Source organism: Anomalospiza imberbis, chromosome 22, assembly GCF_031753505.1.
Source record: "Anomalospiza imberbis isolate Cuckoo-Finch-1a 21T00152 chromosome 22, ASM3175350v1, whole genome shotgun sequence".
NCBI classification, from domain to species: Eukaryota; Metazoa; Chordata; class Aves; order Passeriformes; family Viduidae; genus Anomalospiza; species Anomalospiza imberbis.
In genome coordinates, this window is record NC_089702.1 from 6,322,511 (window position 1) to 6,345,070 (window position 22,560).

At 46.8% G+C, this 22,560-nt stretch overlaps 1 protein-coding gene across 3 annotated transcripts in view; it reads right to left on the bottom strand.

Annotated features, from left to right (window-relative positions):
* The window catches only part of DIP2B (disco interacting protein 2 homolog B), a 64,234-nt gene that overhangs the window by 13,185 nt on the left and 28,489 nt on the right, over positions 1-22,560 (bottom strand). The window contains exons 3-25 of one of the 3 annotated variants that reach the window (XM_068212382.1): positions 19,614-19,757; positions 19,230-19,355; positions 16,477-16,689; positions 14,052-14,195; positions 13,248-13,367; positions 11,871-12,068; positions 11,601-11,692; positions 11,125-11,217; positions 9,791-9,914; positions 9,180-9,289; positions 8,078-8,180; positions 6,987-7,051; positions 6,398-6,491; positions 5,595-5,714; positions 4,886-5,000; positions 4,179-4,318; positions 3,838-3,974; positions 3,446-3,526; positions 3,190-3,317; positions 2,349-2,463; positions 1,170-1,371; positions 721-830; positions 526-606 (exon numbers count right to left, since the gene is read on the bottom strand). In XM_068212382.1, the coding sequence (XP_068068483.1) occupies positions 526-606; positions 721-830; positions 1,170-1,371; positions 2,349-2,463; positions 3,190-3,317; positions 3,446-3,526; positions 3,838-3,974; positions 4,179-4,318; positions 4,886-5,000; positions 5,595-5,714; positions 6,398-6,491; positions 6,987-7,051; positions 8,078-8,180; positions 9,180-9,289; positions 9,791-9,914; positions 11,125-11,217; positions 11,601-11,692; positions 11,871-12,068; positions 13,248-13,367; positions 14,052-14,195; positions 16,477-16,689; positions 19,230-19,355; positions 19,614-19,757 (2,855 nt within the window). Of the gene's footprint in view, positions 1-525; positions 607-720; positions 831-1,169; positions 1,372-2,348; positions 2,464-3,189; positions 3,318-3,445; positions 3,527-3,837; positions 3,975-4,178; positions 4,319-4,885; positions 5,001-5,594; positions 5,715-6,397; positions 6,492-6,986; positions 7,052-8,077; positions 8,181-9,179; positions 9,290-9,790; positions 9,915-11,106; positions 11,218-11,600; positions 11,693-11,870; positions 12,069-13,247; positions 13,368-14,051; positions 14,196-16,476; positions 16,690-19,229; positions 19,356-19,613; positions 19,758-22,560 lie in introns of all 3 variants that reach the window. The other 2 variants (XM_068212380.1, XM_068212383.1) reach the window with 2 other exon arrangements.

Consider the following 22,560-nt stretch of genomic DNA (forward strand, 5'->3'; position numbering starts at 1 on the left):
AATGCTCTAAACAGGGGCTGGCACGGCACAAACTGGCTGCTCTGAGGTAAACCCGAGCTTGCTGGCTAGCAGGAGGCTACAGCTATGAGTTATCTCTACCTAAAGGCTGCTGGCACCCAGTGAGCCACTCATCCACTACAGTATCAAAGGACAGAGATGGAGTTAGATCTGCTCTAGAAAATTCTACCTTCCAGGGAGTCAGTTCAGGTCTTCTTGCACCAGAACCTTGCCAGAATATACTCAAGACCACTGATAGGGATGGTGGCACCAAGGGATACACCATTAACTGATACAGGAACCAGTGGGACCTACAAACACGCTCAGTTTTAAAATGAAGTGTCAAACCATGAGAGTCATTTGTTGAAGGGACCTAAAGGGTCAAGTTTTAAGTCAAAAATCTATGGGCAAAATCTGATACAGAGGTTAAAGAGAGGCCCTGCAGAGGGCAAAAGATTGTAAAGACTCTCCAACTGGCACTGGATAACATGTGGACCTTAAAACCCAAGAGCTCAGCACTGACTGTACCTTGGCATTCAATAAAAGGAAGAGTGGGTGGTCAGGAGTCGCTTGAGCTCTCCACTGCAACACTTCTGTCAGGAACTGGTGCTGGAAGAGACAGGCAGGAATTCAACACCAGCTTCTCCTTCAGTGCTCCCCACTGCTGTTCTGCATCCAGGAGGGAAAATTCCTTCCCACTCTCAGTCACAAACACTGATTTACCTTTTTAACTAAATCGTTGTCTTCTATTTGACCCAGATCTCTCCCAGAGGCTTGAGCGATTCTCTTCCCAGCTACCAGGTTCCCCACCATCACAGAGGCAGGGCCCACACCTGTGGAGAGACAGGAGCACTTTGGGAAGGAGCAGAGCAAAGGCACAGGGAGTCCCTGCAGGATCCCACTGCTCCTGGGAATGAGCCTCACTGATGGAGTTCAGCAGGCATTGCTGGTTTCTATTCACCAGGAGGGAGAACCCCAGTGAGTTCAAAGGTGGGAATTAAAATTCCTGACTAACACACGCAAAGAGAGGCCTGGAACACGCCCCAGCCACAGGGCACAGGACAGGCCCTGGTCCCCAGCACGTGGGACAGGGACTAGGACATCACCCGGGCTCCTGGGGCTGAGCACTGAGCCCCAGTTCGACACCACCAAACAAAAGGGCTTCAGCTTACCTGGCTGCTTCTGCCTGGGCTTTGGCAAGTTGGTCACACAAGTGTGTGGGCACATGAGGATGTTGCAGGGGTGCAGAGAGCCCTCCAGAAAGTGCTGTTTGGTTTGGGAGATGTGGATCCCTCCCAGCGGAGTTTTTGGCAATGTGTTGGCTGGCACGAGAGCAAGGCAGTAAACACCCACTTGGTGAATGCTGTCAATTGCCTAGAGAAAGGAGAGATGCTCACTGGCATTCCTGGCACTGCTGGACACAGTCTGCTGCTGCTGATGCACTCTCACACTGCAAGACAAATCCCTGGGCTTGCAAGTCAACATCTGACATCCCATTTGACCTCTGTGCCACCAGCGAGTCCTGCAGTGAGCCTGAAGTGCTGGGTACATCCCTGCCTTTACAGCCCATTTCATAGACACCAAATCCATTTTTAAATCTTTCATGACCAAAATCCCAAAATATCCACGGTTGCCTGATGAATCACACGATTCTGATCTCGGGATTGTATCCATCTGTCTCCTCTGAACCACCACGCTCTGCTCCCTCCTGCCTGCCTCAGCATTCAGGCATCTGATCCATTATTCAGAGCACCAGGTACTTCCCTGATTTTCCACCCCAGCTTGCACACTTCACTCCCCGAATGCCATTCCTGGAACGACACACATGCAGTGCAGGCAGCTCTCAAAGGAAGTACCTGCTACTCATTGTTTTAGGACCACACTCATTCAGCTGTTCTGGCCTTTCCCTGCCCACTTGGTCCCTGCTGAAAATGCATCTCCAAAGAAAAGGGTGGCTTCAAAGCCAAACTCTGAGCCCCACACGATCCAGACTAAAAGCAGAACTCCAAAGCTTGAGCATGGATCTGCTTTGCAGCTCTGAGAGGCGACTGCAAGAGCCCCTCTGTTCTCTGGGATTCATGGAATCCCAGACTGGTTGAGAAATTTCTTCCCAAAATTTAACTTATATTCCTCCTCTTTCACTTTGAAGCCATTCCCCTTGTCCTGTCACTCCAGTTCCCTCAGGACACAACAGAACAGCTTGGACACAGCTTGTGACCCTGCACAAACACCCTGTGCCAAGAGGGACGCAAAGCTTGGGCACCTCCATCCCTGGGCTCTTTCCATCGGGGCCATCAGTGGCCTCGGCTCTGCCCACACCCCAAAAGCAGCAGGACTTCCCCTGGCTGTACCTGCAGCACCCGACTCATCCACTGGAAACTGTCCTCCTCAGATGCATCTGGCCTCTGCTCTGCCACCACCACGATCCTCTCGTCGTAGAACACAGACACGGAGAACACAGCAATCCTAAGGAAAAGGGCAGAGCCACGCTCCAGTTCCACTCCTCAGAAACAGGAAGCCAAGGAGAGGTTAAAGACAGAACTTGTTCACAGAATTCACACTTGTTAAAATAACCATGGGGCAAAAAAAGAGAAGAAGCATCAGACAATTAATGTTGAGTCAAAAGGAAAGACTGGGGAGTGTTTAAGGGGTTAATTCCACGTCCTGATGGAATTTCCATATGGCACAGTCCCCCGTTCTCCCAACCTGCTGTCACATTCTTGTTCCAACTTCTGGCAAAGCCCAAATGAAAGGAGATTTAAAGGCACCTACAGGATGGTTTAAAATCTCTCACTAAGTCTCGGAGATAGGAGCTCCAGCTCTGCCTGAAGATCTAGAAAATGACATCCACAACTGCTAAATAAAAATCAAGTATCTTTGGACATTAATGAAACTCTTCCTTGCTGCATCAGCCAGCAGCTAACAACTGCAACTCTGCAGAGACAGAGAACTAATTTCTCCATGTGGCTGACTTATCTTGTTACTTGACTGCTTTCCCTAAAGCACAGACTTGATGAAAAACCAGGCTGGATAGTGGGAAAAAGATCTGCGTTGGGCAGGATCAGGGCAATTGCTACCTAAATCAAAAGTACGTTTACTTTAACTGAGCTACCGAAGAGAAATCCAAGGAAGTACTAAAGCTTGTGCTTTGCTTTGTTACATGCAGCAGGTGATGGGGTTTCTTGTGCTGACCTTCCTCTGTAAACTGTTTTTATTGACTCCACGGCCAGTCCGGTGGCCACGATGTCGTCGGCGTTGTGCCTTCTCCCGCTCACTGTCAGCAACCCGTCCATTTTCCCAACCACAAACACCAAACTGCCCTGCAAGACAAGAAGGCAACTGTGAGGAATTCACAGCGAGCTCTCCTCACACATCCTCCCTCCCCAAAAGCTTTTCTCTGAAATGCTGAAGGGCCAGGGCAGTGCAGGCTCTGAGCTGCCTCACGTACAGGTCCAACAAATCCCAGCAAGCCGGAGCGCACGAAGGGCACTTCCCCCACTGGAGAGCCAGAGGAGTTCACAGGGATCACCTGCAACACAAGGGAGGACATTGGAGGCCTCAGGAGAGAAAAACCTTCCCAAACCACCCCAAAATTGTGGAGAAAAACCACCCCAAGAATTTCACTTAAAGGGAAGAGGAGAAGGGCAGGGAAGCCTCGGTACAGCCAGGGTGGGAGATGTTTATGGAGGGGATTCTGAGTATCTCTAACTGCACGGAGTTTTCCAGTGCATGTTTTTAAAAAACATCATTAACACTTCAGTTACAAACCCAAGGGGTTGTGCAACGCCACCAGTTTTACACAGAAAATGGGGCAGGAAAGATGCATTGTGCTAGACATACCTCGAAAGTATTCTTTGTCACCCCTGCCAGCCCATAGTACATCATTCCTCCTGCTCTGGAGCTCACACAGATTTCACCAATCTCGTCTGTTTTACAGAGCTGGGGTGGCCCATCTGGTTTCACTATACACATCATGCCTAGGACAAATCAGGCTTTGTTAGAAACAGCTCCCAAATGTTGCCCTGTGTGAGAACTGACACGTTTAATCGTGACAGAAATGACTGAGTCTGGCACTGCCCCACCTCTCCCACAGCGAGGCTGAGATGGGAGAGAATATTGACCCATTCTGCTCCTAAGACATCCCCAAAAACATCTCACATCAGCCTCCTGCCTGTTTTTACCTCCTGGCATCACGTGCCCGACGTCCTGGACAGTGAGAGCAGAGTTTTTATCTTCAGTGTTGACCCGAATCACACCGAAACTCAGCCCATTCATGGACAGGATGGCTCTGCCTGGCAAAGGGGCCCCGGGGACTCCAGGCCTGGGGAGGACAGAAAATGAATAAACACACTCAATCAGGCACCCAGGCTTGACGTTAGACTCAGATGGAGATGGCCCAGCAACAGAAAGAGTCTCAATGTCTCTGCTGTGCATAATCATTTCAAACTGTGATGGCAGTAAGGATCCCCACCCAAATTTTCAAGCCCTAAGGAATTGTGTTCCTGGGCACTGCAGCTCCTCTGCCAGCTCATTATCTCACCCCATGGCAAACCCCAGCTCCCAGGCCACATGACTGCAGGGCTGCTTCTTACAGAAGGCAGCAATGGACAGAAACAGAGCATGAGAATGTCCAAATGATCTCAAATCTCATCTCAGATCCGGAACACCTCCCAGGCTGTGGCAATCAGGAGGAAAAGCAGAGCTCAGGCACTGCTGAGCTGTCACACACCTCAGGAATCACTTGGATCTCAGGAGGGAGGTTTAAAGCTCAGCAACTTGAGTACCTGAGCACACAGAGTAAATGTCAGAGGAGTTTATTACGGGCTTAAATCAACTCTGACCAACCCAAGTGTGAAGAAAGCCCAGGCTGGATGAGTCAATCTGTTACCTCCGGATTGCAACGGTCATCGCTTCGGGGGAGGTGGCACAGGGACAGATCGCCTCTGGTTTGAGCCCATGGCTCTGGAACAAGCTCAGGAAGGCATCACAGGAGGAAACAGACCCTAGGAAGAAAGGAAAGATGCCACTAGGACTTCACAGATATTGATTTCATGCCCATCCACAGGAAGGGTCAGGAGGAGGATTTGGGAAACTCCAGGAAGAAACAGCCTCAGGTTGTGCTGGGGAGGTTTAGGCTGGACATGAAGGAAAATCTCCCCACTCAAAGGATGGTCAGGCACTGGAACAAGTCCAGACTGGATGCTCAGACATTGGATTCTGCCCAGAGCAGTGGTGGAATCACAGTCCCTGGAGGGATTTAAAGGACATGCGGATGTGGCACTTGGGGACAGGGTTTAGTGGTGAACATGGTGCTAGGTTAAGGCTGGATTCAATGGTCTTAAAGGTCTTTTCCAGCCTGAACAGTTCTCTGGTTTTATAAACACTGCCCCCCAGCCAACTCTCCCTTTCCCTGCTTTGCGGGCTCTCTCACAGCCCAAAGGATGGCAACATGGAAACTTGAAACACCCTTGTCCTGTGCCCAAGCACCAGGAGCCAGAGCCCTGCCCCAAGGGAGAGCTCCAGGGAGCTGACCCTGATCCCAGGGGCTGCAGTGAGAGGCCTGGGCCGGGGCTGGGGCCAGGGCTGGGGACACTCACAGGGGTTGGCGCCGTCGGTGACGATCAGCATCCGCAGGGAGCTCAGGCTCACATCTCTTTGGTCCCGATGGGCCATCATGGCCCAGTGCAAGTCTCGACACTTCACCAGAGCAACTTTTGCTGCAGCCAACACAAAAACACCACCTCAGGACAAATCAAAGCTTTCCAAGAGTCGTTTTTGTAGAACTCAAATAAGGAAGCCTTAAATAACTGAGGCTGCAGTAACAGCAAAGCCAACACACAACGGCACCTGCTGTGGCACTGCCACACCTGAGCCAGGGTCTGTCACATCGCAGCTCCTCCTCCAAAGGCCATAAACCATTAGCACCCTCTGAAAGCCCTCAGGGACGCCAGGGACCAAGGGCTCCTGCTGCACTCTACCATTTTCTTGGTTTCATAAAAGAAACTGGCTCCAAGTCACAAGATCCCCACCACTGACACGGCATTAGGACTTTGTGCACAGAAATAAATGGCAAGGTCCCCTGTCCTCCCAAGCTGTCACATTCCTGTTCCAGCCTCTGGCAAGTTACCAATGCAAGGAATTTTACAAGTGTCCACATGACTGGGGGCTTAAAATCTCCCACTGAGTCCTACAGACATGAGCTCCAGCCCTGCCTGAGGATCCAGAAAATCATATCTAACACTGCAAAATAAAAATCAACTACCTTTGGACATTAGTGAAACTCCTGGCCCTTGAGATTTGTCATGGAAGAGCAGGAAGGATAAGGCATTTGAGATTTTAATGCCCCTCACTCTTGGATCCCGAGAACTCCAAGCTGAAGTTGTGGATCACCCCGAGTTACCTTTGTGGGCGTGAACCCTCTGCACCCATGAGAGAGGACAGGTTTTCATCACAGAATAGGGCACGCTGATAGTGTGCAGCTTGTTCATGACATTCTGCAAAACAGAAAAAAAGACTGTTAGGAAAGGGATCACAAACCTTTCGTTATCAGAAATAAGGGTCACCCTCAGTGCCCATCAACTTCCACCCCATCATGAGTTCACAGAGGTTTAGTCAGGGTGATTCTGTTGCTCCCCCAGAGAACTGCAGATCTGGCAGGGAGATAAATGTTTAACAGGTAATGTTCTCAGCCATGGACTCAAATTCTACTGTTATCACAGAATCACAGAATTCTGCAATGGGTTGGGTTGGGAGGGACCTTAAAACTCATCCAGTCCCACCCCTGCTATAGCAGGGACACCTTCCACTAGCCCAGGTCGCTCCAAGCCTCATCCAACCTGGCCTTGGACACTTGCAGGGATCCAGAGGCACCCACAGCTTCTCTGGGCACCCTTTGCCAGGACCCCTCCACCCTCACAGGGAAGAAATTTTTCTTAATATCCCATCTAATAATGAATCTTTCATTACGGCGAGCTCTGGAACCAACTCACCGTTAGAATGCCATGCCACAGCCCTGCATCCTTCTTAAAATCCAACACATTCACTATGGTTTCACCTGGGAAAAGAAAAGAAAGGTGAAGCTGTCAAGTGCAACGTGCCAGCACAGCCGTGCCCATCACTTATGCTGGAATCTGCACATGGATGAACATCCCTGATCTGCCAGACCTGCCCCACGGGGCAGCCCAGGGCCCTGTTTGATTGCAGGTGTTACTGATCACAGCTCCCTGCCATGCAACACAACAACTGCACGCCCATTCCTCAGCAGGAACACGTCCAGAAAGCTGCAAGGAAATCGTATTTGGAAATCCAGCTGCCAGCTGGAAACCACATTCCAGCCTGAGATGTCCATCAGTGGGACAGGAAGGGTCTGAAGCTCGTTATGCACGAGCAGGGGAGGGAAGGGAGCCAGAGAACATCATTCAAGCCCTGACTTTCAGCAGTGATGGGAGCTCGAGTGATGGATTCTAAAAGGCAAACTTTGCATTTTAAAGCTCTATGACCTACAGCTCCATAAATAGTTTCACTCATGGATGCAGGAATTAGCTTGATTTACAAGGCAGACCAGAATAAACCATAACCCACAGCAAAACCTTCTGGAACACCACCAGCACCTTCCAATCTCCGTTTCTGGGTTACCCAAAAACCTCACAGGACCAGAACAGCCCCAGTCCCAGAAATCTGGGTATTTACAAACTATCAGCAACGAAAGACACTTCTGTGGGAAGACATTTCTATGGGCCATCAGTGCACTGAGAGGGGACGCGAGCTTGTTGGAAAATGTTCCATTTTTCATTCATTTGCTCCTCTTTTAGTTCAACAGAACAGACTCAGCAACTTCATATAAATCATATAAATCCCCCTTTTTATTCCTCTTCATCATGGCAGTGAAAATGATGCAGTTGGGATAAAAAACCATCACAGCTAATGTTCACTTTTGGGGGGGGGGGGGTAGAATTAATCTGCACTTTCAAATTTTATTTATTTTTGGAAGTAAATATTGGTTACTCAGAGACAGCTGTTGAAGATACGAGAGGCAACCACTTAATGCTGCCAACCTTTGATGTTCTGTGCCCTCACCCACCTTCAGAGTAGTTGCAGGCCTGAGACAAGGCTTGGCAGTGAGCCAGCATGGCCACACGGGACACGGTGACACCCATGACACTGCCTTCCTTGCTGGTCTTGTACTGCACAGGAGAGAAGTTAAAGGAACTTAAGGGAGAGAGAAATTAAGGAAGTTAAATCACAGAATCCACGTGAAAATTAAGTTTTCTCTCTGTGTGAAAGCTTAGACCCCAGGAGATGGCTGTTGTGGTGGCACACATGGAAAATCTCCATGGAGATGGGAGAACAAATGAATGTGTTTGTGTTTATTTCACTGTCACTGCTGCTCACGACATCTCTTCCTGCTCCTGTAACAAACTGAAAAGCCAATCTGTGATTTCAGGATGGCTGAACCACCACTCAAACCACCGCAATCCTGTGGGGAATGGATTTGTAAAGAATTTTTTAAATTTGATAGAAAGCTTACATAATTTTAGAGAATTTTAGTGAAAGATGCATTGGAGCAAGACCGTGTAGGAAAAAATAGAGGTGATTGGTGTTAGAAGTAATAGCAGCATTGTGTAGCAAAAGCTCACAAGCTGGAAAAGGTATTGTAATTCATCAGGTATTGTAACCAGAAAATAAGTTAGCTTCTGATAGAATAGCATTGAGTTTTACATCTCTTGTGTCTCACTATTCATCAAGACTGATAATAGGATAAAATCTTTCAAAACACTGTCTCGATACAAGCTGAGAAAACCAACACAATCCCTACAAGTCACCTTCGGGCATAGGAACAAAAATCAGCATTACTGCAAGAACAGAGAATCCCAACTGCTGCTGCCTCAAGCACTGGCAGAAAGGGGTGTTACCAAGCACCACCTCAGAGCTCAGCTGTCTCCATCCCTCACTTTTTTGGGAACAAAAACAATTCTCCACTTTATTCCAAGCAGTGCTCAAGGCCACGAAGGGATTCAAACCTGAAACGAGCTTCACAGCAGGGTGTCCGCTGTGCGAGGCTGGTGTCAGTGGCAGGAAAGTGGGAAGTTTAAGGGAGTGAGGTGAAACTATTCTCTCTCTGGTGATTAGAACATTAAATTCAGCTCACGGAAGGCGCTTTCTATTCCCCATTCACCACTTACCTCAATATATGCTGGCTCAGTTCCTGCTGCTGAGATGTTGGGCTGCCAGTCCTTGGGAGATTTGGAGAGATATTTTGAATCTGTCACAACCCATTTGAGTCTGGGCCAACCTGGAGCCAAAATTAAACAGTACATTAATATCAGTTCATTTATTCAGGGATTTTTTATATTCTGCAAGAATACACTAAACCCCATCATTTGTCCAAGTTCAGTTACACAAGCAAAATTCCAAGCCAAGCCCAGCTACCAGCCAGGAGGCTCAACTCATTTCTCATCAGGGAGTTCGGTGGGCAACAAGGTACTTCCTCTCCTCAGGGAAGATCCCTGCAGCATTCCTAAATAAAGCCTGGGAATAAAAACTGCCTTGGAACCTGCCAAATGCCACTGAAGGGACCTGAGCACAACCCTGGCTCGGGAGGTGGTTCCTTGTGACCCCCAGAACACCAGAGCAGCTGTGTCAGACACCACAAACACAAATCCTACAACATTTTGCTGATGGGATCAGGAGTTGCCCCTTTACTCCCCAAGTGCCTTCAGAGTCCTGACAGCTCCTTTCAGATGGTTCAGCTGCAGCAAAAGTACAATCAAAAGCCAATTTGTAACCAACTCACCTTTAAACTGCACGATTTCTCCATTCTGGGTTTTTGGGAGCCCTTTCAGACACACTTCAGTGGTGAGGGCCAGAGCAATCCCACAGCTCCCCAGCAGGAAACCAATCTGCTGCCCACCAGCATCCTGAGGGAACAGGGGAAAAGTCACTCCTGCTCAAAGATGACAGAAGTCAGCTTTCCCCTACCAAAATCCAAGGTTGGATAATGCTTTGGGGACTGGGGGAAGGAATGGCAAGGAAAAGAAGAAAACAACCCATTCCCACACAGGATCACAGAATCACAGCTGGAGGGACTTGGGCTACTGGAAGGTGTCCCTACCAGGATGGAACTGGATCATCTCTAAGGTCCCTTCCAACTCAAACCATGCTGTGACCCCATGAAATATGGCACTGGCAGGATTAAAATGCACTGGATGTGAAATCCAGGGGAAACAAGAGCTCCCGCCCAGCACCCGGGCACGGAGCTCACCCCATCTCCTGGCATTAATGGAAACCCAGATGCTGCAAAGAGGAATTGAGAGGCAAAAAGAAAGCAAACCATGTAATTATGCTGGGATAACAAGACCTCTCCATCCCCTGGAGCCAATTTCTGTAGCACAACGATAAAATGAGGAGGCTCACTCAGAAACTGATTGGGCAAATACTGGAGAAGTTTTAATTTTGCATTTGGTTGCTATAGCAGTCTGTCACAGTGCAGAGAATGGAATCAAAGCTCTGTGAGTCCCTGAGTGCTCCCTGAGCTCATTGCCACCTCTCAGACCAGCTCCCAGCTCATTCCCACCTCTCCTGCCATAATGTTTGCCATGATCCTGCTGGATTTGTTTCCTCTTACGAAATCCTATAGTTTCACACAGTTCTTGACACAGCAATATTATGGCAACGGTGCAAAAAATCTTATAAGGGTAAATGAAACACTTTGTCGAGCAAATAATTCACAAAAAGTGCCTCAATGTCTTCAGGAACACTGAGCACCTCCATGTCCAGCAAAATCAGGGCCTGGCAGAGCTCAGCAAGGCTGGCCTGAGCCCCCTCCCATCAAACCAGGGGGCAGATCCACACTCTAATCTGTTCTGTATAAATTATTTGTGATAAGGAAGTGAGGACTGCATCATTTAGGAGAATTGACCATCTCCAGCTGCTCAGCACGGCTCTGATCAATATGTTTTTCCATTTTTAAATGCCAACCCAAGCTCCCAAAAGTCCTTGCTGGTACAGAGCCGCTCAGGCAGCAGCTGGAGGCTGTGAAATGCTGTCAGAGGCTGATGGCCTGACTTGGTTTCCATCCCACATCACTCCTCCAAGTTCCATCAACGTTACCTTTCTGGTAAGAGGTACCTCTATAGGCACTGGGATCACTTCAGCCAGGAGACAGCCATAAAATGCCACCATGAACATCACGGGGTCGTTGTTGGGATACACAAGGGCTACCTGCAACCCACAAGTTCAAGTTTCAAAATGCACGTCTAGAGTGAGTGGAACTCAGAAAACTTGGTGTTACTTCACATCCTTGCTCACACAGAATGTAGGAATGTGCCTGAGCTCCTCACACAGTGCCCAGGCACGTGAAGTTCACACACAGCCAAGACACAGAGATCAAACCCTGCACTTCCCTCCGAGGTGTGTGCCCTCCCTCAGGTGTATTTCAAAACCCAGAGCCAAGAAGCTGCTCACGGAGGAGCCAGGACCCCTGAAAAACCACACCCATGTCCCAGGCAGGCTTGTCCCTGGGGTTAGAGTCTCACTGTGGTGTCAGTGGAAGGCTCCAGCCTCCAAACCCCCGGTTTCACTCCAGAGAGTCCCAAAGTCCTTACCCTGTCTCCAGGTTTTAACACGGGTTCGTTTTTGGTCCCCAGTTTATTAAGCAGGGTGTAGGCCAGCTTGAGACTTCTGCTCCACAGTTTGCCTGGAAGACAGAGAACAGCGGCTTGCAGAGCCCTGGATCAAGCACCCCGGAGAACAGCTCCCACCTTGGCTTTTTTCCACTTCCACTGCTCTGCCCACAACCCTGGCAGAGGCCAGGAAGGTTTTTGCAGCCCCTCTAAACCCACGAGCCCCGTGAGCCGAGGGGAGGCTCAACTCACCGTAGGTGAGCGTATAAACCGGTTTTCCTGTCACATCCAGGGCTGTCAGACAGGGACACTTGGCCTGCGTGGTTCCCCAGCGTTGCAGAGCGGCTTCCAAGGCAGGAGGCCAGTTACACACCACTCCCAGGGGCTCTCCCTTCACCGGGGTCATCTGGCGGCCCTCGGGCTTGGGCTGGTTGGGGTCGGGCTGGGGAACTGAGAAAACCCAATATTACTTCCAGTATCTATTGCTATTTCTAATATTTTTAATATATATATTTATATATATATATATATATTCTTTAATATATTTTTATATAATTATTTTTATATATTTATTTTTATATATTTATATATTTTATATATTTGTATATTTATATATTTGTATATTTATATTTTTATATATTTCTATTTTATATATTTCTATTTTTATATATTTTATATACAAAATAATATATTATAATATATAAAAATATATAATATATTTTTAATATATTTTATATATTTGTTTTTATAATTATATATATTATACATATACAATATATTAAATATAATACAGTATATAATATATATTATATATTATGTAATAATCGATATTATATATTAACTATATAACAATAATATATATTATATATAATAATATATAATTAGTCTGTGATTCTGTGATAATTATATATAATATATAATAATATATTATATAGTGATATATATAATTATATATATTATAATTAAATATAGTTTTATATATTTAGATATAGTTTGATATATATAAAATATATAAAAATAGTACATTATATATCTATTATTTCTAATACAATCTAATATATATTCCCCGTCTTTGCCCATTTGTCACCTGGCAGTTCAGCTTGAAATAAACTGAAAATAAAGCTAAAGGAAATGAGGAAAAGCATTGAAGAGCCCATTCCATCCCATTTCCTGGGAGGTCTCGCACGGGACAAGACAGCATGCACTGAGGCTTCTCACAGGATGCTGTTCAAAGGTGTTCATCACATCCGTAAGGAAAGGAACACAGAGGTCAGAAAAGAAAACCCCACAAAATAATGCTGGAATGGAATTACCAGCGACAACAATCCCCTTTGGGAAATGAATTAAAGGAGCCTAAGCGAACAAAGGGGCTTGAAAAATCTATTTAAATATTTTTAAAAGGAGTCTGGTGTTCAGGAGCTGCCCCAAAGCTCAGCAGAACACTGAATTACTTCAAACACTGGTTTTGTGGCAGACTGCTCCTGGAGGCTGCTGCAAACAGTGAATCTGAGTCAACCTGGAGCACAGAGCACAACCTTGTCAACAGAGTCAACCTTGAGCACCAAGAACTCAGCTCCCTGAGCATCCAGTTGTAACAAATGTGCATAAAACCACTATTTGTGCTATTACCTTCCACAATTTCTTCAAAATCATCCACAAAGAATTCTTTCAGGGGTGGTCTTTTAGGTCTTTTCAAGGTGTTCAGCAACTGCTGAATTTTTGTGGAGACTCTGCTGCTCACAGGAACACCTGGAGGGAAAGACCGGAGCAATGAGTGCCATGTCCAGTCCTTCCCTGGCCACCTCCAGGGACTTGGGGCTCCCCCACCTCCCTGGGCACTTCCAGAGCCCGACCACCCCATCCAAGAAGAAATTCCCCCTGAATGCCAACACCACAACTGCAGCACAGGAACATCTTAATGCCAGCACCGAAAGCATTCAGATTTTGTGAAGAGCTTAAATGAGATGGTGACTCAGGAATGACTGAGGGAGCTGAGGGTGTTTAGCCTGGAGAAAAGGAGACTCAGAGGTGACCTTATCACTCTCTACAACTCCCTGAAAGGTGATTGTAGGCAGGTGGGGGCTGGTCTCTTTCTCCAAGCAGCACTGAAAGCAGCACAGAAAGAGAGGACACAGCCTTAAGCTGCACCAAGGGAAATATAGGTTGGATATTAGGGAAAAGTTTTTTACAGGAAGAGTGATAAAGTTCTGGAGTCCCCATCCCTGGATGTGTTTAACAAAGCCTGGATGTGGCTCTGAGTGCCATGGTTTATTTGAGGTGTTGGAGCTGGGTTGGACTCGATGATTTGAAGCTCTCTTCCAACCCAGAAATGCTGTGGATTCTGAGATCAAGCAGACTTGGGAGAACAAATGGTGTGGTTTCAGCCCTCTCTGGAGCCTGCTGCAGCCCCTGGGTGCCCCGAGGGTCCCGTACCATCTGCAGTGTCCATGAGACTGGAGCGGTTGGATCCCTTGTGCATCCCCTTCACAATCCCAGAGGGAGGGAGGTCGATGGCTGCCGGCCGCGCTGAGGGCGTGGAGGTAGTTGCTGTGACATCTGGAGGGACTGAGAAACTTTCTAGAAAAAGAAGAAAGCTGCTAAATACACCTTTTATTATCCCCCCCAACGAGCAAAGTGTCAGTCACTGTTCCCAATAATCCTAAGGATTGAATGGGTTGGATGTACGGGAACTCTCATTAATGCTACACACACTGATTCCTAAAGGTTCAGCAGCTCTAGGAGAGGCACAGCATCTGTTCTGGAAACCAAAAACCAAAGGCACAAGGTTTTGTCCATGTCAGGAAAGTGCTTCAGCAAAACAGAATTCCTGTTCTTGGTTTCTAACCTTGAAGCTCAATCTCTTGACATTCAGTACTATAAAAAAAATAAGTAATTTTTTAAAAGTTTGAGATTCACGTGAGCTCTGAAACATCCAAAGTCCAGAACAAATCCCTCTCTCACCTATGCACTGATCTCTCTTGCTAGAATTCTACTATTTAGCTTTTTTGTGCGTGAGGGCTTTTGAAAACAAACCACGTGGGAATCTGATCAGCAAAAACTGTGTTGGGTTTCAATCCCTTCCAGCCGGGTGGCTACAGAGCTTGTCCAGCAGCTACAGGATGAATCCAATAAACAGTGGGAGCTGGGTCCTACTTCTGCTTCAAGTTGCAAGACACTGTCCTGCCTTTCAGCTGATGCTGCAACTGCATCCTGCAGGAATTCTCCAGTGAACTGTCTCTTAAACGAGGGATTTTTGCTAATGTGGGGCTTCTTTACACAACCCAGCAGGTTCAGTCATCTGACAGGGCAAGAATATTCTATTCTGGCTTAACAGCACCAGCAACTGTTGCTTACAAAGGAAAAACCCAACAATCTGAAACCCAACAATCTGAAACAATCTGCAGGCTGGGTTTTATAGGTAGTCTGAAGCCAAATCCCAAATAATTCCCACTGACAGGGTTTTGTGATTGATTCTGTGCTCATTTCCCTTTTTCTAAGGAGAAAAAAATAACTCATTTCTGCATCCCTTTGGAGACACAGTGGCAAGGAATATTTCTCATGCACTGAACTTCTAAAATGACTGGAAAGGACGTGGATTTGTACAATCCAAACATCTGCAGGACTTGTTATTACTCCAGAGAAAGAGATGTACAGAATTGTGTATGTGAGAGTTCTATTCATTTAAACCAGGTTTTAACACGGGATGAATGCGGCAAATAGAATTCTGACAATGATTCAAAGCTTCTATTTTGCATAAGACACTAATTAGATTAGACAGTAGACATTCTGGAGGTAAAAAGCTGTGTTACCTTAATTCATTGCAAAAGGTAATGTGGCCTTCTGCATGTTCCAACCAATTAAAAACAGCCTCTCTGCTTCAAAGACATGAATTATATTGACTACATTTTATGGGCAATCTCCTCAGTTTTCCATTTCAGGAAACAATTTGCATCCCAGCAAATAAACAAACAAAAATAACAGCAATAAAAAGATAAATAAGTGAAAGATAAAATCACCAGCACTTCTATGCACTGCTTGCCCCAACCCAGTTAAGCAGAAGCAGAGAGCACATGAAATACAGACAATGTCCTACGGTGCAGGAATTTCCTCACCAGCAGCTAAAAAGGACAAACATACACAGAGCAAAAACAAACTTGGCCATTTCATACAGAAGCATCAGCAGCAAGGAGCACCTCAGAGCCTCAGAAAACTGAGCCTGGGGTATCCAGATCTGTAGATTTTGCTCCGTCTCCTCGGTACCTGGATGCTCTGGTTGTTCCTCAGACAGCCATGGAAGAGCTGGGCTAAAGCTTTACTCCTCTAACCCTGGTTTTTAATGGCAGGCTCATTTGTTCACACACACGGCTGGGTTTGGTTCTTTTTCTTTCCTGATCTAAGGCAAACAATAAACCATGGGGGCTCAGAGCAAAATGAGGATGTTAAACACAGCATTTCCCCACTCCACAGGCACAGACACCCCTAAGGGATTCGTCAGGACACAGATGAAAATGCCACTTGCACTGGGCAGCTTTGTGCCCACGGGAGCTCCCAAGAGCTGGAGACATAAAGCAACACAGGACACAGAGAGTTGTGCCTCCTGCTCTGTCCACACTGTCCCTGGATTCTTCCCTGCTTCCAGAAGCTCCTGCTCCCCACTCTCCCTTTTTACAAGCACCTCAATCTTCTGAAATTCTTCAGGAAAACAACAACGTGACGGTGCAGCTCCAACCAATCCTAGCAAGTTCCATCAACACCAGCTAAACTCTTGCTCTGAATTTCCCTTCTGCAAGGGACAACTCCAGCTTTACCAACACAGTCTGAACTCGAAGCGATTGTTCTGTTCGTACCCAGCTCCTACCTATTCGAGTATTGGCAAATACATCAGCTAGTGACCCACTGGTCCCTTTGCCTTCTCCATGGGAAAGTGTAGAGGATGCTGATGAGGATGTGGATGACCCCTGAACAGATCGGTTGATCCAAGACTCAGCATTCTGTAAGCTCTGGTGCAATGCAGCAGAGAGAGCAGCTTGGCGCCTGAGCGAGCCCTCGTCCTCGGAGGCGGAAGACGTGTCTGTGTGGAAGCAGAAAGAAAATCTAGCTGCTTAGGGAAAAGCACATGGCACTGAACATGCTCTTTCCAATCACATATCAACAGCACAGGCTTTCACAGGAAGATCTGTTTTCCACATCGGCCAAACCAGAGGTTAAAGCAGCAGAATTGTTGGTGGGAACACACTCACCCCTGTTTGATTCACCTCCTCAGACAACATCCTTCCCCTGGGGTCTCCAAGCCTAGAACTTAACTCTCATTACTTTTCCGTTCACATTCCATAGTATCAGATGCTGTTTTGCCTAACTCTGGTTATTCTGAACTGGAGAGTGAGGGGTCAGGGTTGTTGTCAAACTGCAAAGTCCCAGGAACAAAGAAAACGCAGGGAACAACTGTGCCAAGGCCACAGCAGAAAATGCTTTTGTCTGGGGCTCTAAATGGGGCCCTTTCAATTGCAGAAAACAAACAAAAAGCCCAACCCCAAAACAGAACAGAAATCTACAGCAAGGAACTGCTTCCTGTGTGTCCCAGGGCACAGATACCTCAGCTGTCCCAAAATTGTGAACTAATTATTTAATTTCCATGAAGCAAGCACTCAGTTCTTGAGATGCCGAGTTGCACAGTGCTAAATACAAACGCACAGGTGGCTTTGGCCTAAAACTTAGGTGTTCTTCCAAGGGATTTTCTGCCTACGCTCGAGTGGTAAATCAAAGTACTAATCACGTTCTACCCACTTGCCAGAGCGGAACGGAGTTAGGAGCTGAGGCAAAGGCCTGACTCCAGCCAGGCTGCGAGCGCTGACCTCGACTGGTGTGACGCCCCCAGCACAGGACGGGCTGCGCTCCTGGACAAGTGAGCACAGAGCTGAGACCCAAGCAGACACCAGGAACATGCATCAGCCCCCGGAGAAAGGAAGGGCAAAAGGAAGTGTGATAAAACAGGAAATAGGGAGGAGGAGGAGGAGGAGTGACGTGGCCTAGCAGAGCAGTTTCAGCGCTATGAATTCACCAGGAGATGTGGATTCATAACATTTCGGATGACTCTGTCAACCCAAATGGCTGCGATGCTTCTGCACAATGAGACACAACATAGAAGTGACTGCCAAAAATCACACGGACTCATTTGCCATCAGTGCATCCAGCTGCTGGAAAACAGAGGGTTATTGATATCTGCTGCACATGCATGGTGACAGACACCGTGTCACCCAGGGATTCTGCTGCAGCCAGCACGTGGCAGGGGTGAGAGAAGTCCTGCAAGTCGTGGAACCCCACCAGACCCCTCTGAGGTCCTTGCCCAGAAACAAACATTGCCTGCAAACCCTCCTCTGGTGTGCTGAGCATTACACTTTAATGAAATCAAGATGTGAATTATCCAGCAGAAGCAGGTGTGGAGGAAGAAGTGTTCTCAGTCCAGACCTCAGCTCTGGCCAGTTTGAACCACATGGAACATCCCGAGTTGGACTCACAAGGACCATCCAAGGACCATCCACAGTCCAAATTTGGACTCACAAGGACCATCCAGGGACCATCCATGGTCCAAATTTGGACTCACAAGGACCATCCAGGGACCATCCAAGGTCCAAAGTTGGACTCACAAGGACCATCCAGGGACCATCCAAGGTCCAAAGTTGGACTCACAAGGACCATCCAAGGACCATCCAAGGTCCAAAGTTGGACTCACAAGGACCATCCAAGGACCATCCACGGTCCAAAGCTGGACTGACAAAGACCATCCAGGGACCATCCAAGGTCCAAAGTTGGACTCACAAGGACCATCCAAGGACATCCAGGACATCCCAAGGGTCCCACCACGTGTTTCTCTAAGAAGTCCTGGAAGAGAGGTCACCTCCCAGCCCTGAGAGAGGACTGACAGACTCCCTGAAGAGCTGCAGCACTGGGAGCCCCTTGGTTTGGAAGGTGCATCCCCGGACGGTCCAGCACAGCCTTGTTGTAACAGAAACTGACAGGATTCTAGGGGTTTTTATGCAGAAAAGCTGATTTTTTAATGTTGCAGTCTATTTTTATATAGTTTTTAAAGTTATTTGCTTTAATTGGCTAGTAACTTTTTTGCTACTCAATTTATTGGTTAGAAGGTGTTTGTGTGTTTATGTGTTAAGGCTTTTTATTTCCACAGATGTTTACATATTTTCTTTAAGGATTCTTATTGATAGAATTTTCTTCTTCATAGGTGTAAACTGGTTTTTTACAAGAATAGATTGTTACATAAATTGGTTTTTATAATTTTTTCACATGGGAACTTAACAGCCTAGCTGTTAGTTTTACTTAGCTGAAGTAGTAGGCTTAAGTTATGGTTTTATAAATATGTTATAATTATATAGAAATGTAATTATAATTATTTTACAAATATTTTAGTCATAATAAAACAAAAATAAATAAAAATAACTATTTAAAAATTAAAAAATACATATTTAAAAAAATAAAAAATAATAAATGAATACTATAAATGTTAAATAAATGGATAAATAAATAAATAAATAAATAAATAAATGTTTTAGATTTTATTTTAAGTAAGGTTTTTACCTATATGCCACAGAGCCTCACCTGGGGGAGTGCAGGCATCTGCTGGGGACTGGACGAAGGTGGAGCGGCGCTTGGTGGGCATGGGCAGGGCCATCTTCTGCTCCTTGTGCTTGGCCAGCGCCGCCTGGACCGCTTCCGTGTGGATATCTGCGAGAGGGAAGTGCCTCAGCACCAGCACAGCACCAAGGGGATGCCTTAAGACCTTAGTTTTTCTGTTTTTCAAATCCTGTTCAGTGCACAGCTCTGAATTCCAGGTAAAGTGTAGTTAACTGTCGTCACATTTTAGTTAGGCAAAACAATCCCTCTGGGCCTGTGATCCAAGGACACCTTCAGGCCCCAAAAAAATATGAACAGAAGTGAAGTTTCACGGGGAGGAATCCAGGGGATTCTTGTCCCTGCCCTTACCAGATCGATAACGTTCATCTCTGGCTCCCCCTGAGCGAGCGCGGTGGAATTTGGATGAGGATGAGGAGGAAGATGCTGAGGCTGGAGCTGCAGATGGAACGGGCATCTGAGGTCTGGATTCCTTCTGTAATGCTGGATCAACCCCTGGAAAACAGGGAGAGGGAAATAAAAGGAGTTTTTTTTGGGCCACACTCTTCCCTTCTCCCATGACAGGGCTGTGCATGTCACAAAGCTGGTTTGTCACTCAGTGTCCCAGTGACCAGCTTGTTATTGACTGGAAAACCAATAATAAACCAGCAGCAAGAGCCTTCGCTGTTCCCATTAATCACAAACCCAAGGAGACCTCCAGTTGTCTGGTTCTGGCTTTCAGCACGTCCAGTGCGTGGCTTTATATCCAGGAAAAGTTTGGTTTTCCCATTAAAACAGGAAGCAAAATAGATAATCTGATAAACAGTACAATTTTACATAATTCATCAAGAGCAACTCAGAATTGTTGCTACTGGAGGTTAATTCTAAAATGAATCTGTGTGTCAGAGGGAAGTTTGGAAAACTAAAACCCAGAGGTCACCCAGCTGTAATTTCCTCCAGGCTGTCACCTGGAGTCATGCAAAACCAAGAGCAACTGTGTCATCTGTATGTGCTGCTTCAGAATTCTCACAAACTACCAAAGGATCAGAGAAATGGAGTGGAAACCACAAACCCTGAGCTTCCAATCCAGTTACACCACGTTTGAGGTGTGTGGTTTTAGGTAAACGACTTCAGGGGAGTGCCTTGAGCTCGGGTCTCACAAGAACAGCAAATCACCCTGAGCCAGCTGCAGGAATCTCCACAGGAGCACAGAATTCTTCAGGCTGGAAAAGCCTCGCGACCACTGAGTCCAAGCTGTGCTCCATCCCCACCTTGTCCCCAGCCCAGAGCACCAAGTGCCACCTCCAGTCCTTCCTTGGACACCTCCAGGATGGGGACTCCACACCTCCCTGGGCAGCTCCAACTCCTGACCACCCTTTCCATGGAGAAGTTCTTCCTGATGTCCAACCCAATCCTCCTGACGCCCACCTGGCCCCACCCTCCTGTCAGGGAGTGCAAAGGTCCCCCCTGAGCCTCCTTTTCTCCAGGCTGAGCCCCTCCAGCTCCCTCAGGAGTTCTCCAGCCCCCTCTGTTCCCATCTCTGGACACACTCCAGCCCCTCAACATCTCTCTTGTAGAAAGACATTTTTTAAATTCCTCACCTTCCTTCATCCATCTCCTGTCCCTTTTAAAATCCCAAAGAGCAAAATATTAGTGGAATATGGTTGAATGCTAGAGCAAATTAACAACCCACTTAGCTGTGGATTGTTCCTGATTCTTTAAACTACCATGCCAAAAACTGAGAACCTTTATTTCTAGTTATAGAGGAGATCTCCTGCTAGCCAGAAACCCTCAAACCACACCAGGGGGGCAAACAATTATTCCCCCTTTCCACTGGTGTTTTTGGATATAGTAACACATACCAGAGTCCTGCATTTGCTTATCAAAACACACCCATCCCCTGTGCCAATGTGCAGGTGGCAAAAAAGCTGAATGGAAAAGGAAAGCGATCTCTGTGCAGGACCTGGGCTCCAGAGCAAGATTATGAATTCAAAATCTCAGCTCACCCACATCCAAAAGCATCAACATGTGCCCTTCCTGTCACTCTGGAACACGTTCCCTTGATAACCAGTTTAACATCTTTGTAGCATTTATTTGCCTTCACCAAACCCAGCCCGGTTTTATTTTGACCCAAAACCAACACGACTTCACAGACCAAACAGAAAAGCTTCATGTTTTCTGATCACTTGAGTATTTATGAATTCAGGCACCCACTAGATGTCAGCAGCAGATTTAACACTATTTTAAATGAATTATTAAATTCATATTCAGTTCTCTTTCGTAAGTCTTGTAAAAGCCTCTCATCTCTCCGCGGGGCATCACAGGGCAAACGTGACATTCCAGTTAGGAAGGGATCAGAGGTGGCTCGAAGTGACATGACACACAGAGAACAAGCTCTTTGTTTCAATATTTTGCTCTGACATAATAACATGTTCCAGTGGCCTCACAAAGCGTTCAGACACAGAGGAGGAAAGAGTGTAAATCACTGATGGTTACACAACAAAGCAGCACAAGGGAGCCAAGCCTGGCAGGTGACAGGTGATTTATTTCGTGCTCCCTTCAGAACAATCCTGCTACAGCTGCACTTTCTGCTGGCAGAAACATGACAAATATGACAGAGAGATGAAAAATGAATTATTTCAGATTGGCTTTGAAGGATGCCATGGATTTGTTGACTGTCTTTAGCTTCTAATGAGAATTGACTGCTTTGTGATTCCTGTGTTTTGGTGAAGGGCCAACGATTTACAGATTCAGAACTATTAGAAGATCAACAAGGATAAATGTTTGCATGAATAACAAGGAGAGCAAGTGCCACATGCACAAGGAAGCAGCTGCAAACCTGTCACTCCACTGCCTGCAAACAGAATGGAGCAGCAGTGCTGGGGCTGGACTGGCTATTCCTTGAAGATGTTTTTTTGTTCAAGCTACAGACCCATAAAAACATGGAAATAACCAGCTTGAGCCTCCAGGGTCTCCAGGGCAGCCTGAACACACTCCCAGAACCCAGGGACACCTGGCCCAACTCCATGGGCTTCATTTGCTGTGCTTGCTGCTGACCCCATCACGGAGAACTCCCTGGAATTAGGGACTTCAGATTTTGGGATCTGCAGATTGCAGAGACTTTACAGAAGTTAACACATGGATGGATCTTAAGGGATATTGCACCAGGAAAAAATGCATCTTTAGGTAATTAACAGTGCTGCCTTAACTCCTGAATAAGGAGGCAAGCTCCCAGAGGCCATGTGAATGGAGGGCAGATGGAGCAGTAAGAATCTCCTAAATGATCCTGCCCGCATGCCCTGACACGCCACCTTCCCTC